Source organism: Coregonus clupeaformis, chromosome 8 (genome assembly GCF_020615455.1).
Source record: "Coregonus clupeaformis isolate EN_2021a chromosome 8, ASM2061545v1, whole genome shotgun sequence".
Taxonomy (NCBI): domain Eukaryota; kingdom Metazoa; phylum Chordata; class Actinopteri; order Salmoniformes; family Salmonidae; genus Coregonus; species Coregonus clupeaformis.
Window position 1 is genome coordinate 54,412,573 of NC_059199.1, and position 15,435 is coordinate 54,428,007.

At 44.0% G+C, this 15,435-nt stretch overlaps 1 protein-coding gene across 6 annotated transcripts in view; it reads right to left on the bottom strand.

Annotated features, from left to right (window-relative positions):
• The window catches only part of LOC121571307 (dynactin subunit 1), a 30,942-nt gene that overhangs the window by 9,550 nt on the left and 5,957 nt on the right, over positions 1 to 15,435 (bottom strand). The window contains exons 4-23 of one of the 6 annotated variants that reach the window (XM_041882704.2): positions 15,322 to 15,353; positions 15,115 to 15,132; positions 14,421 to 14,444; positions 13,085 to 13,255; positions 12,729 to 12,752; positions 12,124 to 12,321; positions 11,689 to 11,893; positions 9,521 to 9,599; positions 9,218 to 9,377; positions 5,655 to 5,759; positions 4,864 to 5,055; positions 4,502 to 4,618; positions 4,125 to 4,277; positions 3,807 to 3,973; positions 2,778 to 2,946; positions 2,373 to 2,441; positions 2,035 to 2,156; positions 1,860 to 1,950; positions 1,442 to 1,603; positions 868 to 999 (exon numbers count right to left, since the gene is read on the bottom strand). In XM_041882704.2, the coding sequence (XP_041738638.2) occupies positions 868 to 999; positions 1,442 to 1,603; positions 1,860 to 1,950; positions 2,035 to 2,156; positions 2,373 to 2,441; positions 2,778 to 2,946; positions 3,807 to 3,973; positions 4,125 to 4,277; positions 4,502 to 4,618; positions 4,864 to 5,055; positions 5,655 to 5,759; positions 9,218 to 9,377; positions 9,521 to 9,599; positions 11,689 to 11,893; positions 12,124 to 12,321; positions 12,729 to 12,752; positions 13,085 to 13,255; positions 14,421 to 14,444; positions 15,115 to 15,132; positions 15,322 to 15,353 (2,390 nt within the window). The remainder of the gene's footprint in view (positions 1 to 867; positions 1,000 to 1,441; positions 1,604 to 1,859; positions 1,951 to 2,034; positions 2,157 to 2,372; positions 2,442 to 2,777; positions 2,947 to 3,806; positions 3,974 to 4,124; positions 4,278 to 4,501; positions 4,619 to 4,863; positions 5,056 to 5,654; positions 5,760 to 9,217; positions 9,378 to 9,520; positions 9,600 to 11,688; positions 11,894 to 12,123; positions 12,322 to 12,728; positions 12,753 to 13,084; positions 13,256 to 14,420; positions 14,445 to 15,114; positions 15,133 to 15,321; positions 15,354 to 15,435) is intronic. The other 5 variants (XM_045222086.1, XM_041882707.2, XM_041882705.2 and 2 more) reach the window with 5 other exon arrangements.

A 15,435-nucleotide genomic window follows, 5' to 3' on the forward strand; every position in this document is an offset into this window, starting at 1 on the left:
GATGATCCAGAAGAGGATTGGGAGAATGTCATATGGTCAGATGAAACCAAAATAGAACTTTTTGGTAAAAACTCAACTCGTCGTGTTTGGAGGACAAAGAATGCTGAGTTGCATCCAAAGAACACCATACCTACTGTGAAGCATGGGGGTGGAAACATCATGCTTTGGGGCTGTTTTTCTGCAAAGGGACCAGGACGACTGATCCGTGTAAAGGAAAGAATGAATGGGGCCATGTATCGTGAGATTTTGAGTGAAAACCTCCTTCCATCAGCAAGGGCATAGAAGATGAAACGTGGCTGGGTCTTTCAGCATGACAATGATCCCAAACACACCGCCCGGGCAACGAAGGAGTGGCTTCGTAAGAAGCATTTCAAGGTCCTGGAGTGGCCTAGCCAGTCTCCAGATCTCAACCCCATAGAAAATCTTTGGAGGGAGTTAAAAGTCTGTGTTGCCCAGCGACAGCCCCAAAACATCACTGCTCTAGAGGAGATCTGCATGGAGGAATGGGCCAAAATACCAGCAACAGTGTGTGAAAACCTTGTGAAGACTTACAGAAAACGTTTGACCTGTGTCATTGCCAACAAAGGGTATATAACAAAGTATTGAGAAACTTTTGTTATTGACCAAATACTTATTTTCCACCATAATCTGCAAATAAATTCATAAAAAATCCTACAATGTGATTTTCTAGATATTTTTTTCTAATTTTGTCTGTCATAGTTGACGTGTACCTATGATGAAAATTACAGGCCTCTCTCATCTTTTTAAGTGGGAGAACTTGCACAATTGGTGGCTGACTAAATACTTTTTTCCCCCACTGTACCTCTCACCTAGTGTCATACTCCCCCAGCCCTAGTCCCTACGTACTTTTCCCTGTGGTCTCTCAGCGTCATACTCTCCCTCCTGCATGGCGGTAGCCATCTTGTTCATGGTGGAGATGACAGAGCTGCAGGACTGACGCAGACACTCATGGGGGTTCAGGCCATGGGACCCATACACCTGGAGGAGGGGGAGACAGAGACTGTCAGCCTGTTTGAAGGGGTCAGCTTGAGCAAGACAGAATCACTACTCTAGATCACATAGTAGTTATTTGGGATGCAAGGTGATATTTTTTGTTATTTATTTTTATTGTAATTTCACCCCATTTTTCTCCCCAATTTCGTGATATCCAATTGGTAGTTATGATCTTGTCTCATCGTTGCAACTCGCCAACGAGCTCGGGAGAGGCGAAGGTCGAGACATGTGTCTCGAACCCCAGGCTGTAGTGGCGTCTCAGATCTGCGATGCAGTGCCTTAGACCACTGCGCCACTCGGGAGGCCCTCAAGGTGAGTTTTTATATTAGATCAATGATTCTGTGCAGTCCAACTGCAATGTAGTCAATCACAAACATGCAATGACCAGTCTATGTTCAATCCATATTTCAGTCTATGGTCACAGTACCTGTTCAACAGCCTTGAAGGCCACGTCCTCCAGTTTGAGGGTGTTGAGCCCCTCCTGTTCCCCTAGAGGGGCAACCATCTGCGCCCCCGCAGCCGCCACCTCCTGTAGCACGGCAACCACCCGCGTCAGCTGACGCCTGCAGTCCGTTAGAGTCTCTGACACCTGCCATTGGTCCACAGAGCTGTCAGTCAAATTATCATGCAGTAGTCCCGCCTCCACAAATGCAAAGTTGAGTTGCATTACTGTACTTTATGAGCTACTGTAAAAACACTTGGCCCTGCGCTCCAAACGCCAGCACAGTGGGTTTGGGTTAGGTGCAAGACCTAAGAAATGTGGTCTATATCGGGGCTCCAAAGATACTGTGAAACACTTGGCCCAGGGCTAAACGTAAGACCTAAGCATAGCACTAGGCACATACCGGTGCGCCAAAGGCCAGAGCGGCGGGCACCCCTGGCACGTCGGTCCCTGGCATCCTGCGTCTGATCTTCTTGCAGAACTGTTTGATGTCGCTGCAGGAAGCAAATCACTAAGAAATATAAATAATAGAGATAAATAGACCTACATAGTAATTCTATATTAGTATTGTATTAGACCTGCAGGACGTGTCTAGGTCCTTCAGCAGGATGTTCAGGTCAGCCCCCTCCTGCCCCGGCTGCAGGAACGCCCTGAGACGCACCACCTCAGCACCCATACAGTCCAAAGCACTCTGGATGAACTGGAGGTCACAGAGTTCACAAAGGTCAGAGGTCAAATTCAGTTCAATGGTATAACTGAATTTAGAGAAGATATTATGTTTGTAACAGGCTACAATGTTAGGGAGGGAATTAAAAACATATATATATATAGTCTTTCTAGCAAATGTATAAAGAAAATAATGTTTTTCTTAATAAAAATGTTTAAGACTGCTTTTGTTGATGAAGGATGTTTGTACCTTGATGTGGTCAGCCAGCTGCACGGTGCAATCCTCAGTCTGCTCAGCCAGGTGGATGCTGTACAGTTGCTGCAAAATAAAACAGATCAGTCATTGAGTGGCTTTACAAGGCCTTACTCACCCTGGAGTTTTTTTTTTTTTTTATAGCATTGATTAAAGCTTGATAGTATGTCAGTGTCGAGGTGTGTGTAGTTGTGAGAAAGAGCACCATTGAGTGGACAGAGCGTGTGGTGTATGTTCTCTGTCAAGAGTGGTCAAGTAACTAGCCAAATAATGGTACGTTGAAGCAATAGTGTGTCTTGGTCCTAATTCTATCTCAAGAGTGTACAGCGTGCGCGGTCAATTGTCTGTTATATATTGAGCGTGTTCTCTGTCGCGAGTGTTCAAGGTGTGTATGTTGCCTACCTGGTAGTACTTGATGGCCTTGGTGAGAGGCTCCACGTGTACAGTCTCGTCCAGCTGGTCTTTGTGCAGCAGATCTATAAAGAAGTCTAGGGAACGCTCATGGACACTCATCTCTGAGTAGAGAGTCCCCATCCGCTTATACACCTCCACACTGCAACAGTTAAGAGCTCTGAGAGGGAGAGGGGAGGGGAGAGAGAAGGAAATGTATTCCACATTAAAGGGTGGCTGAACTTCCTGGTTTGGTCATTATGAAATGCAGTGGTCATGACTGAAGCCAATTATTATATAAACCAATTACAATATTTTAGTTGTCTCATTAAATGCTTTCAATATTTGTATATTAATTTCTACAATTTATAGTTGGTTTGAGGTTTTTAAGTCAATTAAATTTGGAGCTATTGACCTTTTAAAATATTGTCCAATGTACATTGTGTAATTTACTGATGGTCCCCAACTACCACCATAGGGATATCGAATGTCAAACCAAATTGACCATGTGCATTATGATCGGGCCGTGTGCAGCTGCGCTCCAAATTGATGATTACTTGGTTGCAGCCAGCTGTGGGCAGGATTGAAATAAACCCAACCCAAGGAAAACTAACGTTACCCTTCATTCTGTGACATGACATTTTTTCCTATCACCTCGCAAATCTATTTTGGACGAGACTGACTTTATGACCAAAATGATCCTATTTACACGTTGTAGTCCATTTTTACACTAGAATAAATGTTTCTGACTCATATCGATGCCACATCTGCCGTTTTCAAAACAAGAAGTTGCTTTTTAGAGAATATGGCACTCCTTGATTTCCCCTTGCTCAATTATCATTAGATGTACTCCACAGGAAAACAAGTGTGATCAGGCAGGTGAGAGAGAGAAAGCAGCCAGTTCAATATGCTGTTACTATCTTAGAAGTACAAGTGAGATTCTATCCTCCTTACTGTTCGCATTTGTGCAGCGTGGCCTGTAGCAGAGTTAGAGAGTCGACCAGTCCAGACACACACACACACACACACACGGCTCCTTACTGTTCGTATTTGTGCAGCGTGGCCTGCAGCAGGGTTAGAGAGTAGACCAGTCCAGAGGCGAAGCTGAGTTGTTCTCCAGGTGGTCCTCTCATCTTAATTCCAGTCCTCTCCACTGGGTTACCATTCAAATCAAACTTCTCTTGGGCCTGCTTACTGATCAACTCAGCCTACAGGGAGGGAGGAACACACACACAGTAAAAACCTTAAATACTCACACACATTCCTCGCCAAATTCTGAGCTTGTAATACTAATCAACTTGAATACACACACACGCACGGGCGCCATACCACACACAGACACACACACTCCCTCTATACCTTGCAGATGAGTCTTGGTATTAGCAAGAGCACCAGAATACAGTCGTGGTCGCCTCCGTGACGCAGGAAAGAGTCGGGCATGAAGGAGGTGAGGAGAGACACCTGTCTGTTGGCCTGGCCCACCTCCATCTTCCTCAGCTCCATCTCGATGGCCTGGAGAGACACACGTGGACAGGATAATCACATTATTTTTTTGTTGTAATGGTATATACCAATCTCACACATCCTGTAATAATAGGCCTTTAAACTCCTACATTCACTGGTAAATATTTAATGTGAAAGAAAAAAAAAGATTCAACGGTGATCTGGTGGTCCCCATAAAGGAACCGTTTGGGAACCACTGCACTAAACTGGATGTATGTGGGACATTTTCTTACCTTGGCGTAGGCCTTGGTCTCAGCGAACTTGATCTTGAAGTCAAACAGCTCAGCAGGAGGCTGTTGGACCTGCTCTGTGTTGGCATTCTGAGCGCTGGTCAGCTCCCTGTTGGTATCCTACACACAGTAACACACACAATTTATATACAAATAACCAAAAGAAACCAGTCACCTATCAAGACCTTTCCCATTTTGCCTAAAGGCTGATGTATTCAGGATGTCAGTAAAACCCTGACTGTGACAAACAAGTTCACAGAATAGTTTATAAAAACTTTTAACAATGCTTGTTAGTGTTTTTAAGTGTCATTCTTCCGATTGCATGTTGTATGACACTACAATGAAACAATGAATTCAAACTATACCTGTAGGCTGGTGGTGAGCTCGCGGTACTTGTTGATGGTCTGCTGATAGTCAGCCACAGTCTCCTGAGCGGCCTCCACCCTCTTCTGGGCCTCTCTCACCCTGGCCCCATTCAGGTCCAGCTGCTCTCTCAGCTCCATCTCCGTTTCCCTGCTGTTCTCCTGCAGCTCGTCATTCATCTCGTTGATCGCTTCCTGGAATGGGGGAAGAGGTCAGAGGTTAGGGGTCAGAGGTGGTAGGGTGTCTTATGTGGTGGTGTGGTGAGTATTGAGTGGACAGGGTTCAAACACAAAGGGTGTATCTCTGTCTCTAAAACAGTGTCCTTGCCAATATAGTGTACGCACATCAGGGGCATAGCGTTGACACAGAGTTGGTTATTCAAAACATACTAACAGAGTTAATATGGGTGTGTGAACTCAAATCACTGACTACTTAAACCATACAAAGTAACAGAGTTGAAATTGATATTAAGGTAACAGGGTTACATTGACAAGAAGGTAACAGGGTTGGCATGAAGGTAACAGGGTTGACATTAAGGTAACAGGGTTGACATTAAGGTAACAGGGTTGACATTAAGGTAACAGGGTTGACATTAAGGTAACAGGGTTGACATTAAGGTAACAGGGTTGGCATGAAGGTAACAGGGTTGACATTAAGGTAACAGGGTTGACATTAAGGTAACAGGGTTGACATTAAGGTAACAGGGTTGACATTAAGGTAACAGGGTTGACATTAAGGTAACAGGGTTGACATTAAGGTAACAGGGTTGACAGAGTTATTGATTTGAACTCACCAGGTCTGTGACAGTCTCTCTGAGCTCTCTGACTTTCTCCTCCAGGTCCAGATTCCTCTCAGTCAGAGTCTCCACCATCTCCTCTGCCCCGAGAGCAGCATCCACCTAGGACACACAACACAATCAAATCTAAATTATATAGAACTTTTTACAAATACGTATGTTGCAAAGCTCTTAAAAGCAACCCAGGGCTATACAAAAAAATATATACATACAGCCATGTCACCTATGTAGAGGTTGCCTTCTACACATAAGATAAGAAACCTCTATGACCAACTGGCTAACCTGTTCTTTGAGTTCGTAAGGTAGCCTCAACCTGCTTCATCACCTCATGTAATATATACATACAGTGAGGGAAAAAAGTATTTGATCCCCTGCTGATTTTGTACGTTTGCCCACTGACAAAGAAATGATCAGTCTATAATTTTAATGGTACGTTTATTTGAACAGGGAGAGACAGAATAACAACAAATGAATCCAGAAAAACACATGTCAAAAATGTTATAAATTGATTTGCATTTTAATGAGGGAAATAAGTATTTGACCCCCTCTCAATCAGAAAGATTTCTGGCTCCCAGGTGTCTTTTATAAAGGTAACGAGCTGAGATTAGGAGCACACTCTTAAAGGGAGTGCTCCTAATCTCAGTTTGTTACCTGTATAAAAGACACCTGTCCACAGAAGCAATCAATCAATCAGATTCCAAACTCTCCACCATGGCCAAGACCAAAGAGCTCTCCAAGGATGTCAGGGACAAGATGGTAGACCTACAAAAGGCTGGAATGGGCTACAAGACCATCGCCAAGCAGCTTGGTGAGAAGGTGACAACAGTTGGTGCGATTATTCGCAAATGGAAGAAACACAAAATAACTGTCCATCTCCCTCGGCCTGGGGCTCCATGCAAGTTCTCACCTCGTGGAGTTGCAATGATCATGAGAACAGTGAGGAATCAGCCCAGAACTAAACGGGAGGATCTTGTCAATGATCTCAAGGCAGCTGGGACCATAGTCACCAAGAAAACAATTGGTAACACACTATGCCGTGAAGGACTGAAATCCTGCAGCGCCCGCAAGGTCCCCCTGCTCAAGAAAGCACATATACAGGCCCGTCTGAAGTTTGCCAATGAACATCTGAATGATTCAGAGGAGAACTGGGTGAAAGTGTTGTGGTCAGATGAGACCAAAATCGAGCTATTTGGCATCAACTCAACTCGCTGTGTTTGGAGGAGGAGGAATTCTACCTATGACCCCAAGAACACCATCCCCACCGTCAAACATGGAGGTGGAAACATTATGCTTTGGGGGTGTTTTTCTGCTAAGCGGACAGGACAACTTCACCGCATCAAAGGGACGATGGACGGGGCCATGTACCATCAAATCTTGGGTGAGAACCTCCTTCCCTCAGCCAGGGCATTGAAAATGGGTTGTGGATGGGTATTCCAGCACGACAATGACCCAAAACACACAGCCAAGGCAACAAAGGAGTGGCTCAAGAAGAAGCACATTAAGGTCCTGGAGTGGCCTAGCCAGTCTCCAGACCTTAATCCCATAGAAAATCTATGGAGGGAGCTGAAAGTTGGAGTTGCCAAACATCAGCCTCGAAGCCTTAATGACTTGGAGAAAATCTGCAAAGAGGAGTGGGACAAAATCCCTCCTGAGATGTGTGCAAACCTGATGGCCAACTACAAGAAACGTTTGACCTCTGCGATTGCCATCAAAGGTTTTGCCACCAAGTACTAAGTCACGTTTTGCAGAGGGGTCAAATACTTATTTCCCTCATTAAAATGCAAATCAATTTATAAAATTTTTGACATGCGTTTTTCTGGATTTTGTTGTTGTTATTCTGTCTCACTGTTCAAATAAACCTACCATTAAAATGATAGACTGATTATGTCTTTGTCAGTGGGCAAACGTACAAAATCAGCAGGGGATCAAATACTTTTTTCCCTCACTGTATATATAGTTAGTACGAGTCAAAAGTTCGGACACACCTACTCATTCAAGGGTTTTTCTTTATTTTTACTATTTTCTACATTGTAGAATAATAGTGAAGACATCAAAACTATGAAATAACACATATGGAATCATGTAGTAACCCCAAAAAAGTGTTAAACAAATCAAAATATATTTTATATTTGAGATTCTTCAAAGTAGCCACCCTTTGCCTTGATGACAACTTCGTACACTCTTGGCATTCTCTCAACCAGCTTCATGAGGTAGTCACCTGGAATGCATTTCAATTAACAGGTGTACCTTCTTATAAGTTCATTTGTGGAATTTCTTTCCTTCTTAATGCGTTTGAGCCAATCAGTTGTGTTGTGACAAGGTACGGGGGGGTATACAGAAGATATCCCTATTTGGTAAAATACCAAGTCCATATTATGGCAAGAACAGCTCAAATAAGCAAAGAGAAACGACAGTCCATCATTAATTTAAGACATGAAGGTCAGTCAATCCGGACAATTTCAAGAACTTTGAAAGTTTCTTCAAGTGCAGTCGCAAAAACCATCAAGCACTATGATGAAACTGGCTCTCATGAGGACCGCCACAGGAAAGGAAGACCCAGTTACCTCTGCTGCAGAGGATAAATTCATTAGAGTTACCTGCACCTCAGATTGCAGCCCAAATAAATGCTGCAAAGAGTTCAAGTAACAGACACATCGCAACATCAACTGTTCAGAGGAGAAAGCGTGAATCAGGCATTCATTGTCTAATTGCTGCAAAAAACTACTAAAGGACACCAATAAGAAGAATAGACTTGCTTGGGCCAAGAAACACGAGCAATGGACATTAGACCAGTGGAAATCTGTCCTTTGGTCTGATGAGTCCACATTTGAGATTTTTGGTTCCAACCGCCGTGTCTTTGTGAGACGCAGAGTAGGTGAACAAATTATCTCTGCATGTGTGGTTCCAACCATGAAGCATGGAGGAGGAGATGTGATGGTGCTTGCTGGTGACACTGTCTGTGATTTATTTAGAATTCAAGGCACACTTAACCAGCATGGCTACCACAGCATTCTCCAGCGATACGCCATCCCATCTGGTTTGGGCTTAGTGGGACTATCATTTGTTTTTCAACAGGACAATGACCCAAAACACACCTCAAGGCTGTGTAAGGGCTATTTGACCAAGAAGGAGAGTGATGGAGTGCTGCATCAGATTACCTGGCCTCCACAATCACCCGACCTCAACCCAATTGTGATGGTTTGGGATGAGTTGGACCGCAGAGTGAAGGAAAAGCAGCCAACAAGTGCTCAGCATATGTGGGAACTCCTTCAAGACAGTTGGAAAAGCATTCTAGGTGAAGCTGGTTGAGAGAACACCAAGAGTGTGCAAAGCTGTCTTCAAGGCAAAGGGTGGCTACTTTGAAGAATCTCAAATATAAAACATATTTTGATTTGTTTAACACTTTTTTTTGGTTACTACATGATTCCATGTGTTATATCATAGTTTTGATGTCTTCACTATTATTCTACAATGTAGAAAATAGTAAAAATAAAGAAAAACCCTTGAATGAGTAGGTGTCCAAACTTTTGACTGGTACTGTATATGACTGGCTGACTAACCTGCTCCTTCAGCTCATCAATGGTGGCCTCAGCCTGCTTCATCTCCTCCTGTAGTTTCTCCTTCTGGGTCCTCAGCGTCTCCAGCTCTCCATTCTTCTTCTCCATCTGCTTCTGGAGCTTCACATGCTCCTGCTTCTCAGAGGAAGACAGGTCACGCATCCTGGGAGGAGAGATAGTTATGTTAAAGCTCAATCCAAAGGGAAACATTAAGGCCTGGTTTTCTGGACACAGATTAAATTTAATCCTGGATTAAAAGGCATGTTCAAGGGAGCGTTTGGTGTTTTTTTTTTTAAACACACTCACCTGACCAGAGCCTCTTTCAGTCTGCTGTTCTGCTCCTCCAGCTGCTTGACATGATAACTGGAGGCAGCTCCATCAGAACCTTGTGAAGCAATACAGTTAGGTTACGTTTTAACTTTGCCAAGTAATACTGGATAAATCCTACTTAAAAAATTATAGCTACTTTGTATGTTTTTTGTTAGGAAAAAAATACATACACACACACACACACACACACACACACACACACACACACACACACACACACACACACACACACACACACACACACACACACACACACACACACACACACACACACACACACAGTGGGGGGAAAAAGTATTTAGTCAGCCACCAATTGTGCAAGTTCTCCCACTTAAAAAGATGAGAGAGGCCTGTAATTTTCATCATAGGTACACGTCAACTATGACAGACAAAATGAGAAAAAAAAATCCAGAAAATCACATTGTATGATGTTTAATGAATTTATTTGCAAATTATGGTGGAAAATAAGTATTTGGTCAATAACAAAAGTTTCTCAATACAGGTCAAACGTTTTCTGTAAGTCTTCACAAGGTTTTCACACACTGTTGCTGGTATTTTGGCCCATTCCTCCATGCAGATCTCCTCTAGAGCAGTGATGTTTTGGGGCTGTCGCTAGGCAACACGGACTTTCAACTCCCTCCAAAGATTTTCTATGGGGTTGAGATCTGGAGACTGGCTAGGCCACTCCAGGACCTTGAAATGCTTCTTACGAAGCCACTCCTTCGTTGCCCGGGCGGTGTGTTTGGGATCATTGTCATGCTGAAAGACCCAGCCACGTTTCATCTTCAATGCCCTTGCTGATGGAAGGAGGTTTTCACTCAAAATCACACGATACATGGCCCCATTCATTCTTTCCTTTACACGGATCAGTCGTCCTGGTCCCTTTGCAGAAAAAACAGCCCCAAAGCATGATGTTTCCACCCCCATGCTTCACAGTAGGTATGGTGTCCTTTGGATGCAACTCAGCATTCTTTGTCCTCCAAACACGACGAGTTGAGTTTTTACCAAAAAGTTCTATTTTGGTTTCATCTGACCATATGACATTCTCCCAATCCTCTTCTGGATCATCCAAATGCACTCTAGCAAACTTCAGACGGGCCTGGACATGTACTGGCTTAAGCAGGGGGACACGTCTGGCACTGCAGGATTTGAGTCCCTGGCGGCGTAGTGTGTTACTGATGGTAGGCTTTGTTACTTTGGTCCCAGCTCTCTGCAGGTCATTCACTGGGTCCCCCCGTGTGGTTCTGGGATTTTGGCTCACCGTTCTTGTGATCATTTTGACCCCACGGGGTGAGATCTTGCGTGGAGCCCCAGATCGAGGGAGATTATCAGTGGTCTTGTATGTCTTCCATTTCCTAATAATTGCTCCCACAGTTGATTTCTTCAAACCAAGCTGCTTACCTATTACAGATTCAGTCTTTCCAGCCTGGTGCAGATCTACAATTTTGTTTCTGGTGTCCTTTGACAGCTCTTTGGTCTTGGCCATAGTGGAGTTTGGAGTGTGACTGTTTGAGGTTGTGGACAGGTGTCTTTTATACTGATAACAAGTTCAAACAGGTGCCATTAATACAGGTAACGAGAGGAGGACAGAGGAGCCTCTTAAAGAAGAAGTTACAGGTCTGTGAGAGCCAGAAATCTTGCTTGTTTGTAGGTGACCAAATACTTATTTTCCACCATAATTTGCAAATAAATTCATTAAAAATCCTACAATGTGATTTTCTGGATTTTTTTTTCTCAATTTGTCTGTCATAGTTGACGTGTACCTATGATGAAAATGACAGGCCTCTCATCTTTTTAAGTGGGAGAACTTGCACAATTGGTGGCTGACTAAATACTTTTTTCCCCCAGTGTATATATACACACACACACATTTGGGTAGCTACTCAATAATCCCTGTAGTAAAAAGGGATCGACATTAAACTCCAGGAAGGACGAGACTATAAATTGAGCAATCTTTTACACTAACACACTACTAGTGACCTCTGACCTTTCTCCTCAACCTCACAATCATAATAGTGTTGCTTCCAAATTTGGTAACGTTAGCTATAAGGTCAATTCAGTCTTTATTTTTCCCCTTAGGGTAGGTCAACACACTACCAATCAATGAATACTATCACCCTGTAGAGTTAACTGTGAATTCTGACCTTTCTCCTCGACCTCGTGTTTGATGATCTCCAGGTCCATGGTGAGCTCCTCCAACTTCTCCTTCAGTGACTCCACCTCCACCTGCAGGCTCTCCGACCGCTCCTCTGCCATCTCCTTGTCCAGTGTGGCCATCTCGATGGCGTCCGCCGTGTCTGACATCTCCTCCATGTAGCGGTCTTTAGACTCCAGGGCCTCCCGAGCATCCTGAAAGAGGGGAGTTGAAATCATCAGTACTCTCACTTTACATAGAAGACAATTACATCAGTTACCTCTTATCAGTTACCCTGTAAGAAAAATACGAACTGTTGTCAAATAGAATATCATGATTTACTGTTCATTGAACATGTTTCTTATCTAATAGGGAAAGTGGACAGGTACCCATAAGTCATCAAAGTGATTTATTCATTTCTATGGTGGGTACTAGTACTCGTTACCTTCTTGGCCTCTTTGAGTTGTTTCTGGAGGTCGGCCTGCTGCTCCTGCATCTTGGTCTTCCACTCCTGCAGCTGCTCCAGCTGGATCTTGTATTTCTCCAGCTCCTTCAGCTTGACCTTGTCCTCCGCCCGCTTCATCATCAGGGTCTCCAGCTTCTCCTCTAGATCCTTCACCTGACCTCGCAGAGACTCCTCCTCCTGGGGGAAGAACGGAATAAAGAGGAAGTGGAGAGAGGCAAGAGGGAGGAGCACACAGAGAATCACTACATGTTGATTTGTGATGAATTGGGAAAGGCATTTTTAACCATGAGAAAGGGGATAGTGGACATCTCAGAGAGAGTCTAAAGCACCCGCATACAAAACCCCCCACACCACACAGCGTAAATACATGCTCCCACCACCAAGGACCGTCATTACAGTGACACATTTACACTGGCATGAAACCAAAGATGGAAACTCTGCTCTCTGTGGGCACATTGTGGAAGTGCAGTAGTAGTGAGGTTGTGGAGAAGCGCTCTTCTGAAACACCCTGTTAACTCTTGTTAGTTGGTCAAACAACATGCCCAGGCCAGATCTATGCATGCATCCAAATACTGTTACCCTACCTGCTTCGATACGGGAGGCTCTGCCTGTTTACAATGACAACACGGATGGAACAGTCAACAGACGATGTATATGACAAATGAGGAAACAATGGATTGAGGTGATACCTTGGGTTTAGATCAGTGGTCCCCAACTCTGGTTCTGGAGAGCTTCAGGTAATGCAGGCTTTTGTTCCAGCCCAGCACTAAAAACATCCATCAACTTATCAATGTCATAATGATTATTTGACTATGGTGTTTTCTTGATGTTCTAGAACAAAAGCCTACACACAGTACACACACTAACTCTCCAGAACCAGAATTGGAGTACTACCTTACGTAATGATCTGATTGGCCAGGGTGGAGGGTTATGGACTGACCTTGCTAGGGGTGGCAGGGGGAGGAGCTCCGGGCGTGGCGGGAGTGCCGCTGGGCAGGGGGACCACGGGAGCCCCCAGTGCACCCTTGGAAGACAGGCTGCCCTCACTGACATCCTCCCTGGACAGAGAGCTGGACAGACCAGAGGCGGGGGTGGCTAAGACTCGGGGGGTCTGGGGACGGGAAGAGGAGGGGGCAGGGAGAGATGGAGAAAAGATAGAGAGGAAAAGAACAGGAAGGAATCAAGAAATAAAAGTAAACGCATGTAAAAGAGAAAACTACATCCGTGAGACAGCACCATTACCTGTTAATCCCAGTGATCATAGTGAAACAGACTGCCACCCAGAAGACAGGTACATAGTCTGGTTCTAGATCTGATTGTGCTCTTACCAACTCCATTGCTGTCATTCATCTATAAGGAGTTGGCAAGAGAGCAGAAACAGACTGGCACTCAGGCTAAGAACAGAAGAACAAACCCAGGTGAACTCAGGTCAACCCATGGTAAAGTGAACATGTCATTGTGAGTCAACACCCCTGGCACACAGGTGATAGAATGCCACACCCAGTGCCATATAAGTCTCCACTCCCTGTGCTGATCTGGCCTACACTAAAAAGTATCAACTGTCCTTGAAGGAACTGGTACAGGTTAACTGAACTATGTGGAAAATTGTGAACTCTGGTCGTAGATGGTAGGTCAACTACAGCAGTAAGTTACTGTTTTCCTTTTGTGGGGACTTGGTTGAATAACTAACTATATATGCTGTAGTCATTCCAGTTATTGTAGGGATTTTGACCAATGACCAGAAGGACCAGAGTTCACCCCTCCAGGACCTGAGTTGGTATGTCCCTGTGGGGGTCAGGTGGTTTGAGGAAGGAACGTACCATGCGGAGGGAGGGGAGGGAGCTGGAGTAGGAGAGGCGACCAGGAGTGTTCAACTGTTGTGGTGTGTGATAGAGTAGACTCTGTTAGGGCTTGAAGAACTGTCTGCTGCTGCAATCTCTCTTCCTGTGGGCATTCTCTATATCAACTTTATACACTCTACTACACTCACATTCTGTAGTTAGGCCGATGCAGATACACATACTCCATGTACCGAGTGTGTGACATACTGCATGTTAAATATTGGCTACTATCAGAGAAGACCTAGCTGCAATATCGCACACTAAACATAATTTCTAGACTGTAGATAACCTGCTATATTCCTACACCATCTACATCTAAGAGCTATAACCCATGTTTCATTTCATATGATATACAAAATGACAGGTGAACTCTTCCCTCTTAGTTACCCCTGTTACCTCACTGAATGTCTGTCTGTCTGATGTTCAAACGCTCACCTTGGTACTACGGCAGGTTACGGACTGGAGGAGGGTGGGTAGAGGCGGAGGAGAGAATAGAGGACACACACACAGATAGACATAGGCCACAGCAGAGGAAGTGAGGGCAGCAATTAGCAATACGAGAGGAGCCGAAACACACAGTGTTAAGATTAGTCTACACACATATCACTCTACAGGCAGGATTACTACTGTGTGTTACTGGATTAACCACTTAAGTCTTTACGCAAGTATGTACTGACCATAACTATTATGTTCAAAATCTGAAGACATACTGTAATAGATGAGCGGGTGAAGTTGATTTTAAGAGGTATATCAAATTAGTACAATTCCAATCCCAAGTGATGTGCAGGCACAAACACGGCGCATCACAACCCAAGCAAGCATACACTTGTCTCTGAAAGGTTAACTAAAAAATGCAATCGAAATAATTAGCCTAACAGCCTGAAAATGTGAAATCATGCTCCCAAATGTCTCATGAAACCACAGAAAAAAATGAAGACACAAAATGTCCATGTGAAGCAGTTGAGGTAGAAACTCCAAAAGACAAACTACAGAAAATATATTACTGTTGAGCAAAAATATGACCCTGAATAGCCAAATTCTAAATAAAAAAATGCTGATGTGTTGAAAAAGAAAACGTGACAAGCAGGCACCAGGGCAAGGCAGATTAGCATAGTTTAAATATCTATACCTTTTTGGGAATGGGCATCTGTAACGGTATTTGGGGGAATAGGAGAGGAGAGAGGGATAGAGAGAGAGAAGTATGGGAAATAGAGGTCAATCACTTGAAAAAAGGAGAGAGGGGAGGGAGGGGAAGAGGAGAGGGAGGAGTAGAAATCAACACAGGGAAGGAAATCATTCTAAAACAAGCCATATACTGCCTGTATTGTTACTGCACCTGTTTGACTGATTTCGGAGTCTCAGGAATGTCTGGGGAAAAAAATTAGATTTTGAGATATAACACAAACTCATTTTAGTTTATAAACTACTTATAAAACATTTATAAATCATT